The 21,104-nt window shown below is 43.7% G+C and overlaps 1 protein-coding gene across 2 annotated transcripts in view; it reads left to right on the top strand.

The window, feature by feature from the left end:
• Positions 1-8,646: 8,646 nt before the first annotated feature.
• ME3 (malic enzyme 3) overlaps positions 8,647-21,104 on the top strand; it is a 119,971-nt gene continuing 107,513 nt past the window's right edge. For both annotated transcript variants that reach the window (XM_042809908.1, XM_042809823.1), the window contains exon 1: positions 8,647-8,835. In XM_042809908.1, the coding sequence (XP_042665842.1) occupies positions 8,647-8,835 (189 nt within the window). The remainder of the gene's footprint in view (positions 8,836-21,104) is intronic.

Here is a 21,104-nt window from a genome sequence, read left to right as displayed (position 1 = left end):
TTGTCTGGCCCTGACTTTTTAATGATAGGCAGCAGTTCTGATTAATAAATGATCACATTGATTAACATTCCTTCACTCCAGTCCTATGGCTGGGTCATGTATGCAGACTGCGTGTTGCCCTGTTATCCCCAGCCTCTTCCAGTGCATCTGAGAGATGTCAGCAGACTACCTAGATTAGTTGGCTTTTATCCACTGAAGATTTCCTACTCTCCTATTAAGTGCTTTTTTAACGTGTTAATCTTTGGATTTCCTTGTTTCTGTAATAAATATAAATTTCTCAGTACAAACACTCAGGAAAAACGCTTTATGTTGGGATAAAGTAATCAAGTCAGTGATACAAGTCTGTTAAAGAGAACCTCTGCTTGTGTAAATAAGAGAAATACTGGTGTGAGAAGATTCGTATCAGTCAAAAATTATAGGCCTGCTGACTTCAGAAATGGTTGTCCTCTTTTATTTTAATAATCATAAGAGACTGAAAGTGTCCTAACATCAGACCCAGAAGTTTTTTGCAAGATTACCATGGAGGTTATAGAACTGACTTGAAGATTAGATAGAAGCTTTGCAGACTTTTGCAATGCCAAAAAAGGGTGTTAATGAAAAAGTATTGCCCAAAATGGTTGTTTATTGAGAAAACCAACAACATTTTCTGCTGTACTTACATAAAGAGTGTGCTGTTATGGTCCACAACGTAAGAAATCTGATCCTTCTTTCTTTCGTCCCTGCACAGGACACAAAGCCTTGATGCTGACTGAGGTTGCACGTAGTTTTACTGCAGGCCAGCAGCCAGCCCCAGTGATACAGCAGGCCCTGCCCTGCTGCCGACCCTTCCTGCCATTTCTCACTTTCCCTTTGTTTGCTTTCTTTATCAGCTCTGACTCTTGTCAATAAGGTCTGCAGCACGGAACTGGGTGCATGAGAGTTCGGGAGGAGTCTGCAGCCCTCTGTGAGCTGTGATTTTCTGACAGAAATTGGCTGCAGTTATTTACCCCTTGCCAAAGTGTTTTAAAATAGCATGCTTGCTGATTCAGGTGATTTTATGAGGAGGTGGTGCCTGCCATTTTCCATCATAGCTGGTGATTGCTAATCACACAGCTGATGTATTTATACTGTGGACAGCTGAATTAAAGGGAATTCCTGAAAGAGCATCATTCCATACAGACACCAGTTAATCTGAGAGCCTGAAAATTCTCAAAGAGGTGAATTTTTCCATGCCAGGTTGGATGAGGCCTTGGGCAGCCTGATCTCGTGGGTGGCAACCCTGCCCATGGCAGCGGAGTTGGAACTAGCTGGTCTTTAAGGATCCTTCAACCCAAGCCAATCTATGATTCCATGATTCTATGATCCCTCTTACTGCAGTTCATGATAGAGGCTTGGCTGTTAGGAAGATAATCTTTGGGATTGGGGTGGGGACAGAGTCATACATAAATATAGCACATGGAAAATGCTCCACTTGGCATTCGTAAAGCTTGCCTTCTAGGAATGGAAGGGATGACAACTGCTGGTCACAGAGAGCAGGGGGAACATATATCCTCTGTGCAATTTGGTGGGTTTTTTTCTGATTTTGTAGTATTCAGAAATAGTAATTTTCTAAAGTCGCCTTTTCACACATCTAAGTGAAACCTTAAAAACCACTTTGTCAAGGAAGGCAATGAATATGAAGTATAAATGATTATCCTTCATTAAAAGCTTTTCACCCTGCTTTATCCCTTCATGATATAGACTCATGTTGCCATAGAAGATGCAGCAATGTCAGAACATGGCTTAAAGTGATTCCACTGATAAAGTGTTAATTGCACTCTTGTACAATCAAAGACTGCTCAGGAACATGACTCCTACTTTTGTGGCAGCAAATCATTGCCAAACCCTCCTTTGGCCAAACTCTTCTTCAAACACTGTTATAACCATAAACATTTTACTGGCTCAGAGCTGGAAAGGACCATTAAAACTCTGGTTACCATAAATTGTGATATTTGTTGCACATCAGCTGTACATGTTCCCGTTGCCATGACAGATGCAAGAGTGAAGTGGGTTAACCCAACTGTCTGCTCACCTCAAGGTAACTCAGATTGCTGCAGCGTATTTTCATTTGAATTAAGCTGCCTCAAACTGCCCTCATAGCAGCAGTGATTGGGGATGTGCATGGATGGATCAGCTGGCACAATCATTTTACCCCTCAGTAACCTGTGTAATGGCTTTTGTTCGTGGTCTGTGTCTTTGATCGCATTCTTGACTTCTTTAATATCACAAAGCATTATCAGGATATTTCATCATTTTGTGGGTTGCAAAGTCTCACTCAGCACCATTTTTATTAATCCATATTGTTAATGGAATCTTTCAATGGCACGGAGTTTTCCAGCAGAAATAAGGGATCAGGACAGGCTTGTGACACATTACTAGATGCAAGGTCAATCGTGCTTCTTCAAATGGCAATCTGACTTCTAAGGAAAAAGATTATCCACCTACTTTCACTATGCTAAATGTAAAAAATGTACTCTTGCACTGCATTGAGAACTATTTTTGCATCAAAAATGACTAAAATGTATAGCTGCACCACAGCAGTATTCTGGTCCTATTGAAGCTAATTGTAAAACCTGTAATGCCTTCTAGAAGAGGAAGATCAAAACCTACACTTACAAACAAATCAGTTTTAAAATAAATCCAAGTTATAAGCATATGTTTCACTATAAACTGATCCTGTTGATTTTAGAAATCAAGATGTCAAATGACGTGTTTTCCTTTCTGTACTGTCCATTTCTCTTCAGGTATTTAGACACTGAGGGTCACGCTCATGCATTACGGGGTTAATGCCATGCTCAGGCCATTAGTAGTGAGATGACAAGAAAACAGAAGAAAAAACCCACCAATATTTATGTTAAACAAGACAGGAGAATTTACTGACTGAAGTGTCTTTATGTTCATTTTTCATTTTAAGAGGTGTAAGTGTAAATCATCATCATTATCATTTACAACCAATCAAAGCCTGGAAAGACGTCCGAAGCTCTGATTAAGGCTTTCCATGCACGATGCAGATGGGTTTTGTCTTGATGACAGATAAATCCCTCACTACTGAAGAATAACATCATGAGAACAGAAGCCAGGGAAATAAACTGTGACAAAGAGAGTCAGTGATAGATGACCAAGTGAGCAAGGGACTGACAGCCAGGACATATGGATCTAGTTCTCATCTCCATCACTGTCTGGGTATGTGACCATGAACAAGAAGCCTGTGAAGCCTGTGCAGGTCCCTTCATCTGGAATGTCCATCAGACAATATGGACGTAGCACAAGAGCACATTAGTATTCCAGAAACAGGTTTTGAAATTTACCTCATGGGACAGGAAGATTTTTAAATGAAGATTTTTAAAACCATACAGGAACTGGAATCATCTGTGGCTATTGGTCAGTCACCTGATGTCCTGTATTTGTTAGAGCTGAACAGAAGGATTCTGTGGCTGCTGCATCTGGAGATGACATGTGAATCCTTGTAGACTGATGATCAAGTATACAATTTCTTGTAGCTGGGAAAGGTTGGCATGATGCCCCTGCCTGGAAGCATTCAAGGCCAGGCTGGATGGGGCTGTGAGACAACCTGGTCTAGAGGGAGGTGTCCCTGCCCCAGATTCCCTGGGGGTGGATCTTAAAGGCCCCTTCCAACCCCAACCATCCTATGATTCTATCATTCTATGATCCTTGTAGAGCCTTCAAATCCCACTGACCCAGTTTGCCTCCCTGTGTACACCACATACATTGAAACCATAACGTCCTAGAATCATAGAATTATTGGGTTGAAAGGGACCTTAAAGCTCACCCAGTTCTACCCCTTGCCATGTGCCAGTTGCCCCCCACAGCTCAGGCTGCCCAGGGCCCTTCAAACCTGGAGTTGAGCACCTCCAGGGATGGGGCACCTACAGCTTTGCTGGGCAGCTGTGCCAGGGCCCCACCAACAAGTAAAGAATTTCTTCCTAACATCTAAATCTCTCTTCTTTTAGTTAAAAAACATTCCCCCTTGTCTTTTCACTATCAGACGTGTAAAAAAGTCATCCCCCTCCTGCTTATAACTCCTTGAAGTACAGGAAGGCTGCAATGAAGTTTCTCCGGAGCCTTCTCTTCTCCAAGCTGAGCAAGCCCAGTACTTCTGCCTTGAATAAATGTTTATCTGGAATCCATAAGCATTACTATACTAAGCATTACACTGCAGATACTCTCTATATATGTGCATCTTTATATATGTTTTATTCAGCAATGTGAACAAGAATACTAGAGCAGATGAAGATGTTGTTGCCTTATATATGAGGAGCTCACCAAAGCTATCTGTTGTCCATTGGGTTCCAGAATCTTCTACTACTTAGTTTTTCTTGCCACTGTTTGCAGTCGAGAAAGGTCTTGATCAAATTCACAGCCCCTATTGTGGGAAGCCTTCCTGTGTCACAGTGAATTTAAATGAAAAGACTGCATGAATAGCTAGCATACAGTCTCTGCAAAATGGAACAAACCAGCTGCACACTGCCAAGAATTGTCAAGGCATGTGGTTTGGAAAACACTACAATGTAAGTTTATAGCTGCAGCTCAATTCATTTCCTGAGAGGCAAGATAATGCTGTAGAAGAATGGATGCTATACGGTCCCTCTCTATATGGCAGAGATTCATCTGTTAGGAAGTTTATTTCATTGGCATTCTTGTTGATCAAACTGCTGAATGCAAGGCTGCAGCACAAAGAAATTTCTTAAATTACTGGGGGAATAAATTAGCACTTACAACATGCTTTGAAAATTCAATTGTATTCTACAGCAAAAAGCAAGTCCCTCAGTGTATATAGAATCCCATTCCACAGACCATTGTTTCCTTCCTGCTGCTGAAAAATAGCTTAAATAAAATCCTACCAGTTTAATGCTGAATACGTGTGTGTTTCATTGCTTTTAGAGCTTTTCTGTAACTTTTTTTTTTTTTTTTTTTCTAGTTTCTTAATCAGGAATTTAACCCTTGCTTCAATCAAATTTGCATTCATGAGAGGCTGCATGTTATACAAAGTGCATTCACGTGCATCTGTGAGCACTGCGTATCTGTGGAAATAAAGCATCTCAATCACATTCAAGCTTTGTTTATCCATGCCAGGTAAATTTTGGAAACGCAGTGTATGCGAGCGTTTCTCACCGAGATAAAAAAGCAGTTTGAAGCAGTTTCAAGGCTGTTGTCAACCAACACGAGGTAAAAATGAGCAGTTTCTTGGCAAGTGTCTGCATGGCAGTGGGGAGACGGTGGCTGCAGAAAAAGGCTTATTTTTACTTTTGTAAAGAAGCAATATATGCCTGTTGCCTGAGGTGTATAAGCTAAAAATGTAAAACGAAAGAAATAAGTGAGAGGGTCCATACAGTAGCAAGAGACAAAAGTCTATATATGTGTATGTTTTTATTTCCTATGGCACGTATGTCTACATGGCTATAAACATACAAAATGCTGTGAGCTTGCTAAAAATACCTTTTCTAAAACCCCTGTCCTATCTCCTCCGTGGCCAGCAGTGGGAGACCCTATTGGCAGCTATTTCTGTAGTCCATTTAGAAACGAGACACCACGACACAGCCCTGCTTCCCTCCCTATCTCGTGCTTTCTGCTAGCGAGCTGTGAGTATGGGAATGCCCATCTTTGCCATCTGACCTGCTGTGTAGCCCAGAGCAAGGGACGTCTCCATTTCCCTGCCTACATTTGTCCCTCTTGCACGTAAACTGTACTGAGAGAGTACTGTGTAACGCCCTGACATGTCTCCAGGCACTCTTCAAGTCAAGATAATAATTCTATCAATTCAGGACCAAGAAAATGTCTCTTCTGACAGTTCACACACAGCTTTATGGTTTTGTCATGACCCTCAATCCAGCACTGGTGGGCAGAAGATAGATGTACAAAGCCCAGGTTTATGTGGCAGCTCTGTCCCAAGAATACAGTGGAAGCTGAGCCACAAGACAGAGGCAGAGTGAGCTCAGGCAAGTTTTTGTCCAACAACCTTCAGCGCAAGACACGAAGGTCCTTTATTTTGTTGTGCTTTTGAACAGTATTAGGCAGGAGCTGACTTATTTTGAGTAAAAATCTGCAACCTTTTCCATTGCAGTGAGCTCATTCAGTTAAGCTCACTGTATGCTAGCTTACGGGCAGTTCGTGCTCTGCCCATGCTCATACAACAAGCTGTAGCTCCCTAATTCTGAGAATTAGATTAGTGGACTTTGTTGCTGCCTCTTTCATTCACCGACTGATACAGAGACAGGATTCCCAAACAAGCTATGGAGAATGGAGAGGGATTCCTTAAGGAATGTGAAGAAGCAGAATAAAATTCCTCTGGTGATCAGAAAACTGGAGCCCTTCCTGATGAGGAGCCCCACTTACTTTCTCTCACTCTGGTCCAATGTCAGGAAATGAGATCTCCCACAGTCATTTTGAATCAGCCCAAAGCTGTCAGACTGCCCAGCACCCCATGGCGTGGGAAAGACCTTTCCATGTTTTGTTTTCTCCTCCTACAGCTTCCCTGTTCTCTATCAAGCAAGCATGGACCATACATTTGTTTTCCCTATTGGTGTCTGCCTCCTGGGGTACTGCTGTGCTTGCACACCTTGACTTTAATATCTATTAGTTGTCTATTTCTCCTCTGATACAAAATTAAGTAGTGTCTGCCAGAAGGTTTAGAGAACTGGGACACTACATGGTTTGTAAATACAGAAATCAGCAATGCCCTGCCCTTTTCCAAAAACAAGAGGTATTATTTCATCAGTGTTTACTGCAGATGAATAAATGTAAGCAATCTGTTCTGCAGAGGAGCCAATAAAAATGATTCCTATTTGGGCCGATCTAAAATTTTAATACATTTCAGATGAAACTTTGGGTTGTGTTTTTTTTTGTTTGTTTGTTTTTTAAGAATGTATTATATGTAGTCAATCAAAAACAAAAGGAAATTCACACTATAAAAGATTCTTAAAAAATCTCATTTCAATAAATCACTTTCTTATAACTGACTTTTTTTTTTTTCAATCAAAATTGACTATTTTGAAAATTGGACTGAAAAATTGGACTATTCCTGTGGAAATGAAAATGTTCTGTGACAACACTCACCGTCCTCAGTAAAAACACATAATTGTAAAAGCAAAATGTTCTTTTCACAAGATCATATTTGGTGCTTTTATAGCTTTCTATGTTTCCAACAGGTTGGAAACAGAGTTCACTGCAGGTCTGAAAACCTCGCACATTATTTATTCCATCTAGCTGCAGTGTCAGAACAAGAGCCCAGCCCTGAAATTCTCTTTCCCTCTCCATTCTCTGTAGCTTGTTTGGGAATCCTGTCTCTGTATCGGTCGGTGAATGAAAGAGGCAGCAACAAAGTCCACGCATCACCTCCAGCTCTCTTCATAATGCCGTCATTCATGGTGGGTTTGACTCCTGACAATTCACGATGCAAGAGCAAATGAACCAGGCTAAACAGACTCACTGGTGCTCTTTCTGGAGCAGGGCTGATGAGCACACAGACCACAGACATATGTGGTCTGTGTATTAGGAAAAATATTAGGAAAAGATTCTTCTCAGAAAGAGTGGAGAGGCATTGGCACAGGCCAGGGAGGTGGTGGAGTCATCATATCTGGAGGTGTTCAAGAACCATGGAGATGTGGCACTAAGGGACATGGTCAGCAGGCATGCTGGGGACGGGTTGATGGTTGGAACAGATGATCTTAGTGGTCTTTTCCAATATTAATAGTTCTATGATTCTGTAAACACAAATGGAAAGAGAATTTGAAGTGTCCTCCACCTAAAGCCAGCCTGAAATTCCCAAGAGGGCCACAATATGGGAGTAGCATCTACACGAAGATGGGATTGAGCAGTAGTGATTACAAGACTACCATTTTAAAAGATACAATAACTCATTTTTTGGAAGAGCTGACACAGTTAACTGTATGCTTAGCTAAGATCCATTTTTATTTTCTGCTTTTTCCTGTGTTTTTGATGCCAACGCAGTGATGCCTGGGTGTTTCAGAAATGCCCACACGGGAGTTTCTGAGAGCTGAAATAGGTTTGGGTATCTCAGCTCCTGGGATAAGTTGGGTGCTAAAAGGGAGCAAGGTTTGTGGGGCCTTCACATTATGGGTCTGGGTTTTTTCGTAGGATGCTCTTTATTAAGACTAATGGAGAATACGCCAATCCGAAAGGAGAGAGAACTTCATTCTTCAGCTTGGTGTGGGCGAGAGGCCTGTCAAGTCCTCAGAAAACGCTGTTCTCACGGCTCCAGCAAAGGCCTCACTCGCAGGTACGTGGTGGGCAGCACCTGGGGAGAACGCCAGAGAAATGAACGTGCGGGACGATGATGTCTTTCCACGCGTGCACTTGCGGGGCCGGCCATCCCCCGTCCTCAGGCAGCCGGTGGAGGCGGAGCCCAGGCGGGCACCCCCGTTCCTCCCCCGCCGGCGGCTGAGCCCTTAACAGGTAACGGAGGAGGGGCGGCCGCCGCGGGGTCGGGCCGGGATCTGCTTCCTGGGTTTCCTTTCGCTTCAGCGGGGGCATCGCGGGGATCGGGGACCGCCGCCGGGCCGGGCCGGGCCGGGCGTGCGTCCCGCCCTGTGGCCGCGCCCTCGCTCCCCGTGCCCGCTGACGCCGCGTCCCCGTCCGCAGGTCCGAACCATGGGGCCGCTGTGCGGAGGGGCGGCGGGGCGGCTGCTGCGGGCGGCCGGGGCCGGCAGGAGGCTGCTGCTGCTCGGCGCCGCCCGGGGCAGCGGCAGCCCGGCGGGAGGGAGCCCGGCTGTCCGCCGCGAGGCCTTGGCCGTCAAAAAGAGAGGCTACGACATCACCAGGAACCCCCACCTCAACAAGGTAGGTGCCGCTTCACACCGCCCTGTACACGCCGGGTGATGGCGGCGGGCTGCCGGCCCCGGTGTCACCCTGCGACGTGAGGTTTTGGGTAGGGAACGGCGGGTGTCTGGAGAGGGGCAGCTGGCGGTGAGGGAAAGACTGCTCCAGAGGGAGGTGGGCATGGAGCAGCCTGCCCGGGGCAGCGGGCACGGCCCCGAGCTGCCGGAGCTCATTGGGTTTGGATAGCTCTATCAGATGTAGGGGTGGATTTTGGGTGGTCCTGCACGGAGCCGTCGGATGGGCTCAGTGATGTTTGTGGGTCCTTTCCAACTTGAGATACTCCGTGCGATGTGCTGGTGGCTATCTGTGGGCTGTTGGGCAGAAGACTTGTGTAGTGGATGCCCTGACCATCCATATTTCCATCCTTGTCCATCCCCAACGCCCAGCCCTTGGGAAATGCTCAGGACCTCTCTCTCGCAGTGTGTTAAACTGGACAGAGCTCAAGGCGAGTTGCAAGGGGTTGCCTCCTGGTTTGGTGTTGACTTTGTCCTTCGCAGCTGACCGCCTCGCGTCCATCCACCCACTGCTGCTGTGGTGCTGGTAGTGCTGGAAGAGCTTGGGTTGGCCTTCAGCATTTGTTCCAGTCACCCAGTGAACGAAGGGAGAAAGGGTCAGAAGAGAGCACTTCTCCTAAAAACCCAATACCAGCCTAGTATATTTCAGTATTTCAAATCTGCAGCATAGTGTAGATAGTTGATGGGGCTGTGACTACTGATCTGCCTCCTGTGTCATTCTCTGGGCTGTAGACTGGATTACAACTTCTATTTTGTGTAGTTGGCGTCTCCAAATGCCATTGCAGCATTCCCAGAGGACAGAGGTGCACAATGACACAGGATTTTATTGAATATGGAGCTACTTTATAGGCAGTCTCTTTGAATCATTAGACGATAAATGTCTGCAAGGCTGAAGAGAAGAGGAATTTCCAACTGGCTCTTAATGCTGATGAATTATTGTTGCTTACATGGTTTGGAGAGCTTTTTCTTCAGTATTTGCCTTGTTCTCTTCATCATACAATGGTAGTTGGAGAATAACATAGCTAATGTTTCTAGTGGCATTATATGTAACAGCTTGAACTGAAACATTAACACTTTGACTATTTCTCAATATAATAAAATGATAACATATAACTGCGGGGATCTATCACATTTCTTAAATTGATCTCACTTCCAAGGAAGGACATTCCAAAAAAATCTCTCATTTTGTGCCTTTCTAAAGCATTCATCCCATCACTGAAAGGCAGCATTTCTCTTTAACTGGAATTTCGGTCTGTGTGGAAGAAGGAAAAAAAACTACTTCTGTTAGAGGTAAAATAAATTCTGGTGTGCTCTGTTTCTCCCACCTGGATGTTTGTTGTTAATGTTTTGTTCTTGTGTCAGCAAAAGCCAGACAGCCATCAATATGTCATCTTCAGAGCATTCTAGTGAGAAGGGATAAGGCTGTCCTAGAAGGAAGATGCTGGGAAGACAGAAGCATCTATGCTTCCTCTGTGCTGATGAACATACTGCATGTTTCTGTGTAACTCCAATACAGCTCTTCCTTGTGTTTTGGACTATTACAGCCCATGGGTCCGGTCTTGTTCAACATCTTCATCAATGACCTTGATGAGGGGATAATGGCCACCCTCAGCAAGTTTGCTGATGATGCGAAGTTGGGAGGATTGGCTGACACGCCTGAAGGCTGTGTTGCCATTCAGCAAGACCTGGATAGGCTGGAGAGCTGGGCAGAAAAAAAACCGGATGAGGTTTAACAAAAGCAAGTGTAGAGTCTTGCATCTGGGGAGGAATAATTCCATGCACCAGTACAGGTTGGGGGATGAGCTGCTGGAGGGGAGCTCTGCGGAGAGGGACCTGGGTGTCCTGGTGGACGACAGGTTGGCCATGAGCCAGCAGTGTGCCCTTGTGGCCAAAAAGGCCAATGGCTTACTGGGGTGCATTAAAAAGAGCGTGTCCAGCAGGTCGAAGGAGGTGATCCTCCCCCTCTACTCTGCCCTGGTAAGACCTCATCTGGAGTACTGTGTCCAGTTCTGGGCTCCCCAGTACAAAAAAGACAGGGATCTCTTGGAAAGAGTCCAGCGGAGGGCCACAAAGATGGTGAAGGGCCTGGAGCATCTCTCCTACGAGGAAAGGCTGAGTGAACTGGGTCTGTTCAGCCTTGAGAAAAGGAGACTGAGAGGGGACCTGATCCAGGTCTATAAATATCTAAGGTGTGGGGGGCAGAATGGCGAGGCTGGACTCTTTTCAGTGGTGAGTGGAGACAGGACAAGGGGAAACGGCTGGAAACTGCAGCACAGGAAGTTACGCACAAACATGCGCAAGAACTTCTTTACAGTGAGGTGACGGAGCGCTGGAACAGGCTGCCCAGGGAGGTGGTGGAGTCTCCTTCTCTGGAGATGTTCAAGACCTGCCTGGATGCCTACCTGTGCGACCTGCTGTAGGGAACCTGCTTTGGCAGGGGGGTTGGACTCGATGATTTCTGGAGGTCCCTTCCAACCCCTACAATTCTGTGATTCTGTGATTCTGTGATGTGATCCAAGGGCAGGTCTTGGGAATTCTCAGCATTCTTCTCAGGATGACTGTGGTCTTAAAAGGCAACTGCAATTGTTCTCAGCTGACAAAACAGCCATAGAAATAACAGGAAGGAAGAGCTTGTCACAGGTTTTAATCAAGCGTCTCGTAAAGTAGTTCCTTTCCTGCCTTTGAAAGCTGCAAAATTGGAAATGCTGAACATTTTTTAAAACATCGGCCACAGAGAACTGGTGGGACCACACTGTGGGGATCCAAGTGCATGTTGGTTCCATTTACTGAAAGCCTTGGCCATGTCTAGGTAAGAGGCCTGCTGCCAGGGCAGCAGTACCCATTGTGACCCATTGGGACACAAGCCAGTCTACAGCATTGAGGAGAACTATCTTAGCAGCTGCCTTAGCACATCTTATCCGCTTTGTGTTTTCTTATGCACCATGCACTATGTAAAGCATCATAATGAATTATCAAAACAGAATTACCAGTCTGCAGCCATAGAATGAAACTTTCTGAAGAATTGCTGTGGGCTTCTGCAGCAGCGTTGAAATCTACAGTGGCACGGCACACATCATTGAGATGCAGGTTGGTGTGTCCTTCAGATTTCTGGGGATCAGAATTACACAAATCAAGGGTTCTTTGACCATGGTGTCAGTAATTTGCCATTGCAGCTGAGACGAGATGATACAGTCTTGCACACGGATGAAATCATCCTAAAATTAGCTGGATTAGTGAAATGATTGCATTTAGACAAGATTAGCAACTAGTACAAGGGCAGTGTGTCTGAAATGCCTGTTGGCAAGGTCAAATCAAGGCAGATTCTTCCTTCAAATTATTAAATCTTTTCCCTAAATCCAGATAGTTATATTCTTACAACTAAAGTTTCCTGTTGGCTGGCTAGCAGTCTCAGTAGACATTTACCCACTGTGGGTTTTGAGTGGCTGTGTGACTCCCAGCATTTGTCGACTTCCCATCTGCTCGTGTTTTGCAGCGTGAGAGTCTGAGATGGGCAGAGTTTAGAGACTGTCCTCTTATTTTTTTTTTTCAGGAGTCTGTATTTCAGCAAAGTTTAAAGGAGACCAAACGTGAATCGTTGCTGTTTTGATTGTGGTCTTCCTGTTTGTGGTTGGGTTTCTGTTTGGTTTCTGGGTTTTGTTTGCTGTGGGTTCTTAAATACACTGAAGACACACTTGGCCTAGAGAGTCCCCACACAGAAAATAATGAAGGACGGAGGGTGGAGGGGAAGATGTCCTACTTACCTGTGCTATTTACTCACAGAATCACATGATAGTCGAGGTTGGAATGGATCTCTGAGTTCGTCTGGCCCAACCCCAGCTCAAGCACGCGATCTGCAGCACATTGCTCAGGTTTAATGTGTGGCTTCAGTAGATTCAGTTCATTGTCTCATTTCCAGATCTGTCACTGTCTGTGATTAGAGACATAGAGATGACATGAAATGTTTCAAGATCTATAGATGAAATATATTAAGAAAACATAAAAGCATTACTGTAATGTAATGGACTTATCTTCCAAGTACTGTGCATCCTAAAGAAAATCATAAGAGATGAACTTCTCTGCAAAGTCGTTGTCCTGGACCTGACATGGCCCAAAGCTGCTGGAGTTCAAGGAGCATTTGGACAACACTCTTAATAGTTTGGATTTTGGGTGGTCCTGTGTGGAGCCAGGAGTTGGATTAATTCTTGCATGTCCTTTCCAGTTTGGGATTGTGAGATAATAGCCTGGTCATCAAATCAAGCCCAGAATAAGTCTGTTGGCACTCCCAATATTGGCACCAGCATGCAAAAGTCCCTTTGCTTCCCCAGCTTGGAGCCCAGCCCCTCTTACTATTGCAGCACCAGGCAGTCCTCTGCCTTCCTGTCCCCCAGCATCATCTCCTGCCAACAGTTGCTCTCTTCTTGGGGATCCTGTCAGTGCCTTGAGAGTAGAGCTAACGTGGAAAAGCTTGGAAGAGCAGAAGCAGCTTAATGCTGCTGAGATGAGTGGAGTGCCTCTGCCTTTTTGTTCATGGAATCACAACCCTGCAAACATCAGTACTTGTTTTGCCTTTGGTGCCTGTAAATGCTATGAGGGGCTTGGAAGTACCTCTCAGGCAGATTTTATATGTGCTGGGTTTATGCTTGTGGCCACCATAAGACACTAAAAGGAATAAAATGTGATTTGGACCGAAGTACTTGTTCGCTGAGCACTTTATACCATAAAAAATGCCTTTAAAATTGCCTTTAAATTGTGGAATGTTGTGAGTTTGGCAGCTGCCTATGCTGCTTTCCTTCTATCTTATGGTTTCTCTGAGAGAAGACTTAATTCTTAACACCATGTGTGTTTTGGTGTAAGGGCAGAGCCAAGGCTGCCTGTAGCTCTTGTTTCATTGGGTGGACTGGGCTTCTTTTGACGCTTGGGTAGGAATTACATTTAACTAATGAACTCTTCAGTCAGTACTGTGAAAATTGATTTTGGCGCATTTAAAATAGATCCAGGGCTGAATGTTACAGCTCGTTCAGCATTCCCATTTATTACATCCAGTGAAATGCATGGCAAACCTCCAGCTGATTGCTTTGGATACTGAAGGTAAGAGTAAGTTCGTTACGTGTGGGAATGGTCCTGTAAGCACTCCTCACTCCACTGCCTCCAAGCCTTGCCCTGCATGAGTAGCAGGATGCTGTATGAGCTGAGTTCTTACAGAGATATATTTCAGCATCTTTGTAGTGTTTTGTGGCAGAGGATGACCTGGAACAAATTCAGATTGGCTTGATTTTGAATAAATGGAACATAAACTGAATTCGTCTTTGGCTTCTCTAGTGGCCACCTCCAGAGGTACACTTATCTGCTGTTACCAGTGTTAATTCAGAGCTGAAAAGGAAAGGTGAGGTCTTCAAAGAACCCAGCACTTTATCAGAATCAAGAAATGGAAACTGGTCAGCAACTTCATTGCTTTGATTCTGCTGGCGTAAGGATCTGCTTGCCCAGGGTCTGGACTATTGGGTCTCAATGCTCTTGCCTCTTCTTGCAGGGAGTTGGACTCTGATCTTTACAGGCTCCTTCCAACTAAGGATGTTCTGTGAAGTGTTCCCTAGTGGATGGGACCTAAATTCCTGAAAGACCTACAGACTAATGTCACCTTTCTTACAGAGTTCTGCCTTAGTAAGAGGAGCAGTGAATTGTAATTCCTCTATTTTTAGGTATCATGTTGATAAAGTTTTATATAAAAATAACTCTGCTTTGCCTAAGCTTTGTCACTTGAGTTATACTGAAGTTAGTGAGGGTAAAAAGTGGCTTTTTTTAGGCTTGTGGGAGACTTGGATAGGGAAGCTCATTTTATACATTCACAAAATGACCTGAGTTGCATAGTTTGACCTTTAATCTACTCTGTCTAGTTGCATATACTTTGCTTCTGTTCTATTTCATCAGCTGACACAATCAAGCACAGCACACAATTTCTATAAATGAGCTTGTGTGCAGCATGCCATGGGATGTAAGAATTACAGAAATTTAGAGTGCAATACATGGGTTTCAACACAATAAAAATAGTTTTTCATATTAATGCACACACTAATATTTTTGCCATATTCTGTTTATATCTTCACACTCCCCTCCTCGCATCCGTAAATAATTCCTAGGTCTCTGCTGAACCTTAAAGTAACCAATTAGTTTTCCCTTTAATAAGAAAATAAACTGGAACATAAGTCATGTTGCCCTTCCGTAGGCACACCTTGCTGAGGGTCTGGTGCCCTGGTGCTATTGCACAGTTAGGACTTATGCCTGAAAACATCTGTGTTACTTCGCTGGTTTCAATCCACTTCAAGAGAACGAAGAGACAAATGGCTGTTTTAATTACCCTGGGAGTTTTGAGTCATGGAATCATAGAATCACTGAGGTTGGAAAAGACCTCCAGGATCATCCAGTCCAGCTGTCCGCCTGCCACCACTGTTTCCCACTGAACCATGTCATCCAGTGCAACATGAGCATGCTTTTGATTTTTAACCTCCACTTTGAGGCCTGGACACTTGCTATCTCTCCCCAGACAACATGACATTCTGATGAATGACTTAGATATTTTCAGCTTAATAATATTTTCTCTTTTATTTTCTAACCGCAAAGCTTTTTATAGTTCTCCATACCATACACAAAGCTCGGCTGTAAACTAAGCAGACTTGGTTCTGACAAAGAAAAAAACACCAACACCAAAGTTTTCTGTAAATCAGACCTTTCTGCTTTGCTTCCCTTTGCAGCTCTTGTTTCAACATGTTGAGAAGGGGTTGATGTTCTATGGAACTGAATTTTCAGTGAATTTCTATATTCTGTATAAAAGGTCAGCATTTTTTTTCTGTGTCCAGTTTATAAAGTGATAAGGCTGTTTTGTAATATGTCCGTATGGATTAACTGCGTTCAGCCTCATAAAGCACGCAGTTAGGGCCGTACTGTGTTTTGCAACAGAGGAAGAAGTTGGTTATTTCACATACAGCAGTGTTCTGAACAAGGCATCTTGAACTTTAACTCTTTGGCTTGGCAAATGGATTTGTCATTTCCCCGAGTGCTTACATTCATTACAGAAGCTATTAAGCTTTGTTTAATCTTCATTTCTAGGGTTTGATGTTAAACCTGCAGGTAATCTTAACTATGGTTAGCTGCAAATGAAATGTCATTTTTGAAAGTGTCTGCTTTATTAGGGCTTCTGTTTTCAGGGTGGTCTAAGCAAGGGCAGGGGCTGGAGGGAGGGGCATGTTTGTCAGCAGGCCAGCTGATTTAGATGGAGGGGAGAAGAATGTGAACAAAGGGATTTTGATGTTCATAACCCCTCTTTTAGCAATTTTATCATATCCCCCAATCAAATCAGATCTGTTGGTTCAACTTAAAGACAAAAAACTTCAACCAAACAAGAAAAAAACCCACTTTTTTTCTGGTGAGCCATTTCTTACCCTAGAGCTAAATGTGTTCATGTTGCCTTGTGTGTCTATAGTTAATTGCTGACACAAAACCACATCTTCTCTAAACTGGACCTTCATATCACAGTTGTTGGAGGGACAAGGGCCCCTTCTTTTCCTTTTCATGAAGGTGTCTAAACCTGGCCATAAAATGAGCCGAATGACAACAGTTGCCAGCTGCAGTAGTAAGTCTGAATCCTGTGAAAAGCTAAATATAATCTAAAAATGTATAAGCTCTTCCCTACAGGTGTGAATTCAGCAGAGTTGTAGAACAGTTTGCTGGAGAGTTGCTTTTGACATTGGAAAGTCAACAGACACTTCATGTTGGTTGCCTCAGAGCTCATAAGGAAGGTGAGCTTGGACAGATGAAGCAAAGATAGAGTATCACAAAGTGAAATCTCCAACTATGAGAAATACTCATAATTCCACCAGAATAATTTGGCAGTTTCGGTGGTTTCTGGGTGAGAGACGGGATTTTTGCATAAGGACCTGAACATGTATGGAATGATCAGGACATGCGAAAGAATTGAAAATTCTTCCCTCTGCTTCTAACGGACAGCTTGGCTTGTTGGGTGAAAGCGGTGGGAAGCAATGAATGGGAGATCAACCATGTGTTCCACATAGATGTATCTACAGAAGTCTTCCAAAGCAGAAGTTAACGCTGATCCCAGTGCTGATGGCTTGTTTTCTGCAGAGACTGCTACTTTATACTCACTAGGAATTTTGCTGACATTGGCATCTTACACGCTTCTCAAGTACACCATGTTCGAACACAAACTTGGTTGCTCAAAGAATAATAAAAGTGGTGGGAGTATTTTTTGCCTTTAAGTTTGGAGCATTTTCAGTGCACGTACCAGTGGGACTTGTTTTTCATTTCACATATGTAACCCTTAAGTTTGGTACACTGCCTAGGTTGTGATGTGCAGTGGTATTTATTAGAGGGAGATGCGTGTGACGTGCCTTTCACTTTGTGTGCTGATGCCAGCAGCTTTTACAAGCTTATATCCAGGGAAAAAAATGTTTGGTATGGCACAGAGGTCTCCCTAAACACTGCTGTTTGGCTTTCAAAAGGTGGTGTAGGCTTAACCCATTGGGGGGCTTTCCACTGGTTTGTCAGCTTTGCATCCAGCCTTGCTAAAATTGAGGAATGGGAGATTATTTGGTCACAGAAGGATGAGATTAAAGATGGTGTGGTGTGAAATTCCATTTTGTGATACTCTATCTTTGCTTTATCTGTCCACGCTCATCTTCCTTTTGAGCTCTGGGGCAACCAACATGAAGTGTTCTGTTGACTTTCCAGTGCCAAAAGCAATTCTCCAGCTTGCAGGCAAGGAATACTGGACTTCTTCTCAAGAGGTGCTGAACAAAAAACAAGTGCACTGAGACAGCATGGAGAGCTCGGGTTTGCCCTGCAGAGTCCTTGTAGCATCTTCATAAAACTCACCCAAGTGCCTTTGAATTATGACCTTCCAAATGTCCATTGGTCAAAGGTAACTGGAATTTTGAAGCCAGAATGAATGCATGGCTGATACTGGAGCTGGGCTGCACTCCCTAAAGGCAAGTAGGTGTTTTGGGTTTAATGTGTTATAACTTCAAATATAGTTAACTAAATCTTTTGTCATATAAATAGGAAAGAAGCGATGCAGAAGTGCTGGAAAGGAGCGGCTGGAGTCTGGCTGCTGCTGGAAAATACCTCTGGTGTGTTGGCCACTTATTAAGAGCTAATTACATTTTAAAGATAAGCCTTAATGGATTTGGCGGTGAGAGTGCAACTGTAATCAGATCTCGTTGTTCTGTACCAGTGCCTTTCAGGTTGCTATGCAAGGTCAAACATCCCATTGACTGGCAGCTGTACTGCTCTGCTTGTAGGAGAGTAACTGGCATTTGGTAGAGTTGCAAAATGAGTTTCCCACTGAAGCCAAATATAAAAAGTATATGAGAATCAAACAGTTTCACTGCCTGCAAAGCTGAAAACCCTTGTAGCATTTATTAGGATTTCCAGCAGGGAATAAGGGATATTAATCTTGTTTAACTTACAGGACCCTAATATTTGCACTGCAATTTGTAATGCAGAGCAAAATTGTTCAAGCAGTGTTTCCTGAGGAACAGCAAATTCAGTAAAGTGGGTGCTTTTAACCTTTTATTTTCATCAGAGGAGTAAAGCAGTTCACAGAACCCTGATATTCAACAGTGTTGGTGAAGGGAAGAAGAGCAGAGAGTGTGGTTACAAATTGAAGAAGCAAGGAGTAGCTGGAACCTTTCATGTCCTTCTCAGAGTCTTTGTTTGGCATCATTGTTGTTTAATCTCTGAGCTGTGCCACTGGATCATGTGTGCTTGTGGGAGGCATAAACCTCAGTCTTGTTGATAAATCAGTCACTTGGTCAGTCCTCTGCAGGTTTTCATTTTCCTAGTGTTGCCAGACTGCACTGAGGTCTGAGCTGACTGCAATGAACGTGATCTGGGCCCCAAACCAGATCCACCTGAAGTCCTGTGAGCCCCTGCTCTTTCACTTTCTTGGTAATTTTGGGATCTCAATAATTTTGTTTATATGTACATATTGAAATGCTGAACTTCCTTGGATGCAGAATGTACTGCCCTATCAAATACATGCCAAAGTCTCCATGTTTTTCATCTTTCTGAAGATTTGGAATTTGGTGCAGGCTTCAGGTCAGTGCAGACGTGTGGTTTAGTTTGATGGCAGGTGGATAGTGGTGTTGGCAGCCACAGCTGTTTGACTGCCCAGATTTCAGAGTGTCCCAAGGGGCTTTTCCACAGCAAACTTCTGGTAGCTCATTACTGCATGTCAGCAGGTAGCTCACTGGGAGAGGTGGGCTGGAGGATCAGGGAACCAGCCTGGGCCCCCTCTGGGTTTTGACTGCAGCAAGGGTGTTTTCCGAAACTAAGGGATATAAGTTGGATACTGTTTCAAATACCAATTTATGGGAATGAATAGAACAAATTGCACCTTCTACAATCTTTGTCTTCTTCAGAGTTGAAATGTTGGATAAAGAGATGTGTGTTTCCATGCATGAATATTACCCCTTCATGTGTAATGGATGCTGATGTGTCTTTCATAAGTTGGCTCCCATATCTCAAAGATCTGATCAGCTGCACTCTGATCTGTATTGGTAAAAACTGTCTGATTTTTTTCCACTTCCCATTTCTGCTCTCCCTGCTGCATCAGAACTGCAGAGCAGAAGTCTGGAGTTACTCAGGCTCCATCAGTGATCAGTAGTAGTTCTTCCATACAATAACTTGCTTACTTTAGCATAGAAGTACTAGAAGTTTGTGGCTGAGAGTAACATTTAAATCTCTCTTCTTTTGTTTATGCAGGCTACATACTGAGAGCTCTATCACAGTGACTGAGAGGGAAGGACAGGATTTCATTCTTCAGTGCAAACCAACCCCCCCAAAAGGGCTGCAAAGAATTGAAATCAATCTGAAGAAAAGCTATTAATAATTCTTTTCATACAACCTTACCCTGAGGCGGTTGAGCTTCTAAGGCTGATCCTTAAGAATGTCACCGATGTAGTGACACCATCTCAATGCAGGCGATCGTCAGAGCAGGTTGAAAGATCTCCTCTTTGCAATGCCATTCATTTCTCAGAGCATTGTGTGTGCACTGTGGTGATAGGTACTGTGCAAACACAAAAGGGAGACATCAGACACCTTTCTGAGACACTTGTAACTTTACTGTAAAATGTATAATTTAATATGCTGGAAAGCAGTATCTAAAATATTCTGTATACCAAGAGCTTACATTCTCCTATCAAGAGTTTGTGTTACTTTGCAAGGTTCTTATGTTTGCAAGCAGGCTTTCTCTGAGAGATGAAGTACCCCTTGGTGAGACCTATGTGCTGAGCCTGTGCTTGGCTTGCTGTGCCCTTGCAAGTTTCTGCAGCACACTTCTGCTGCTGCTGGGCTGTGCATGTGAGGAGGGTCTGACTTGAGTAGCTCTTGAGACTAACTTGCATCTGGAAAAGATGGAGCCGAGTCACATGTGCACTATGGCCACATCTGGAATTGCCATGCATCTTGCATCTGCTTTGCATATAATCTGTGCATATGCAGAGTTGCTGATCATCTTCTGGACGCATTGGATGTTACGTCCACTCACAGATTAACTCTGCATGAAGCCTGTAGCTCTGAGGCAGCTTTTGGATGTTCCTGGGGCAAAGGTAAAAGCCCATACATTTTTATCCCCTAAAGAAAGATCTAGGTGGAAATGATGAATGTGCCTTGAGATGCTGGTATATGGGAGAGTAGATCTGAAATTTCATCCTTTAGAGAGCAAATCTGTGTGTTTGGTAATACACAAATGCTAGGTGAAAGAACAAGGTAATAGAATTTTTAAAGATACTATTGCTCCACAAACTAAAAAACATTGCTATTATGTAGAAACATCACTTACATCAATAATTTTCTGTAAGTTAAGCCTGAAGTGGAAATGATACTTTTTCACTCCAGGTCAATTCCTTCACTATTCATTCTGCAGAGCCAGTTGGTCAGCTGCCATATTATAGCTCCTCTTATCTCTGCCAGCAGTGATCTCAACCATAGCATGTTAAAGCACGTTACATACCAACTGCTGTGTCCCATACCTCCCATCAAACAGACAACATTTTATAAAATGAAATGCATTTTGTCAAGTATTTCCCAAAAGTGAAGTACAAAACAAGCTGCTGGCAAGCAGATGTTCAGCTGATTAAAACTAAAAAATATTCCTAGAACTTGCATATCTTTTTTTTTTAATTAATCTGCTTAGTTAATCAC

Source organism: Centrocercus urophasianus, unplaced genomic scaffold (genome assembly GCF_019232065.1).
Source record: "Centrocercus urophasianus isolate 14NV4802_14NV808 unplaced genomic scaffold, USGS_Curo_1.0 seq_1, whole genome shotgun sequence".
NCBI classification, from domain to species: Eukaryota; Metazoa; Chordata; class Aves; order Galliformes; family Phasianidae; genus Centrocercus; species Centrocercus urophasianus.
Note: the sequence above shows the minus strand (reverse complement) of the source record. Positions and strands in the feature narration are given on the sequence as shown.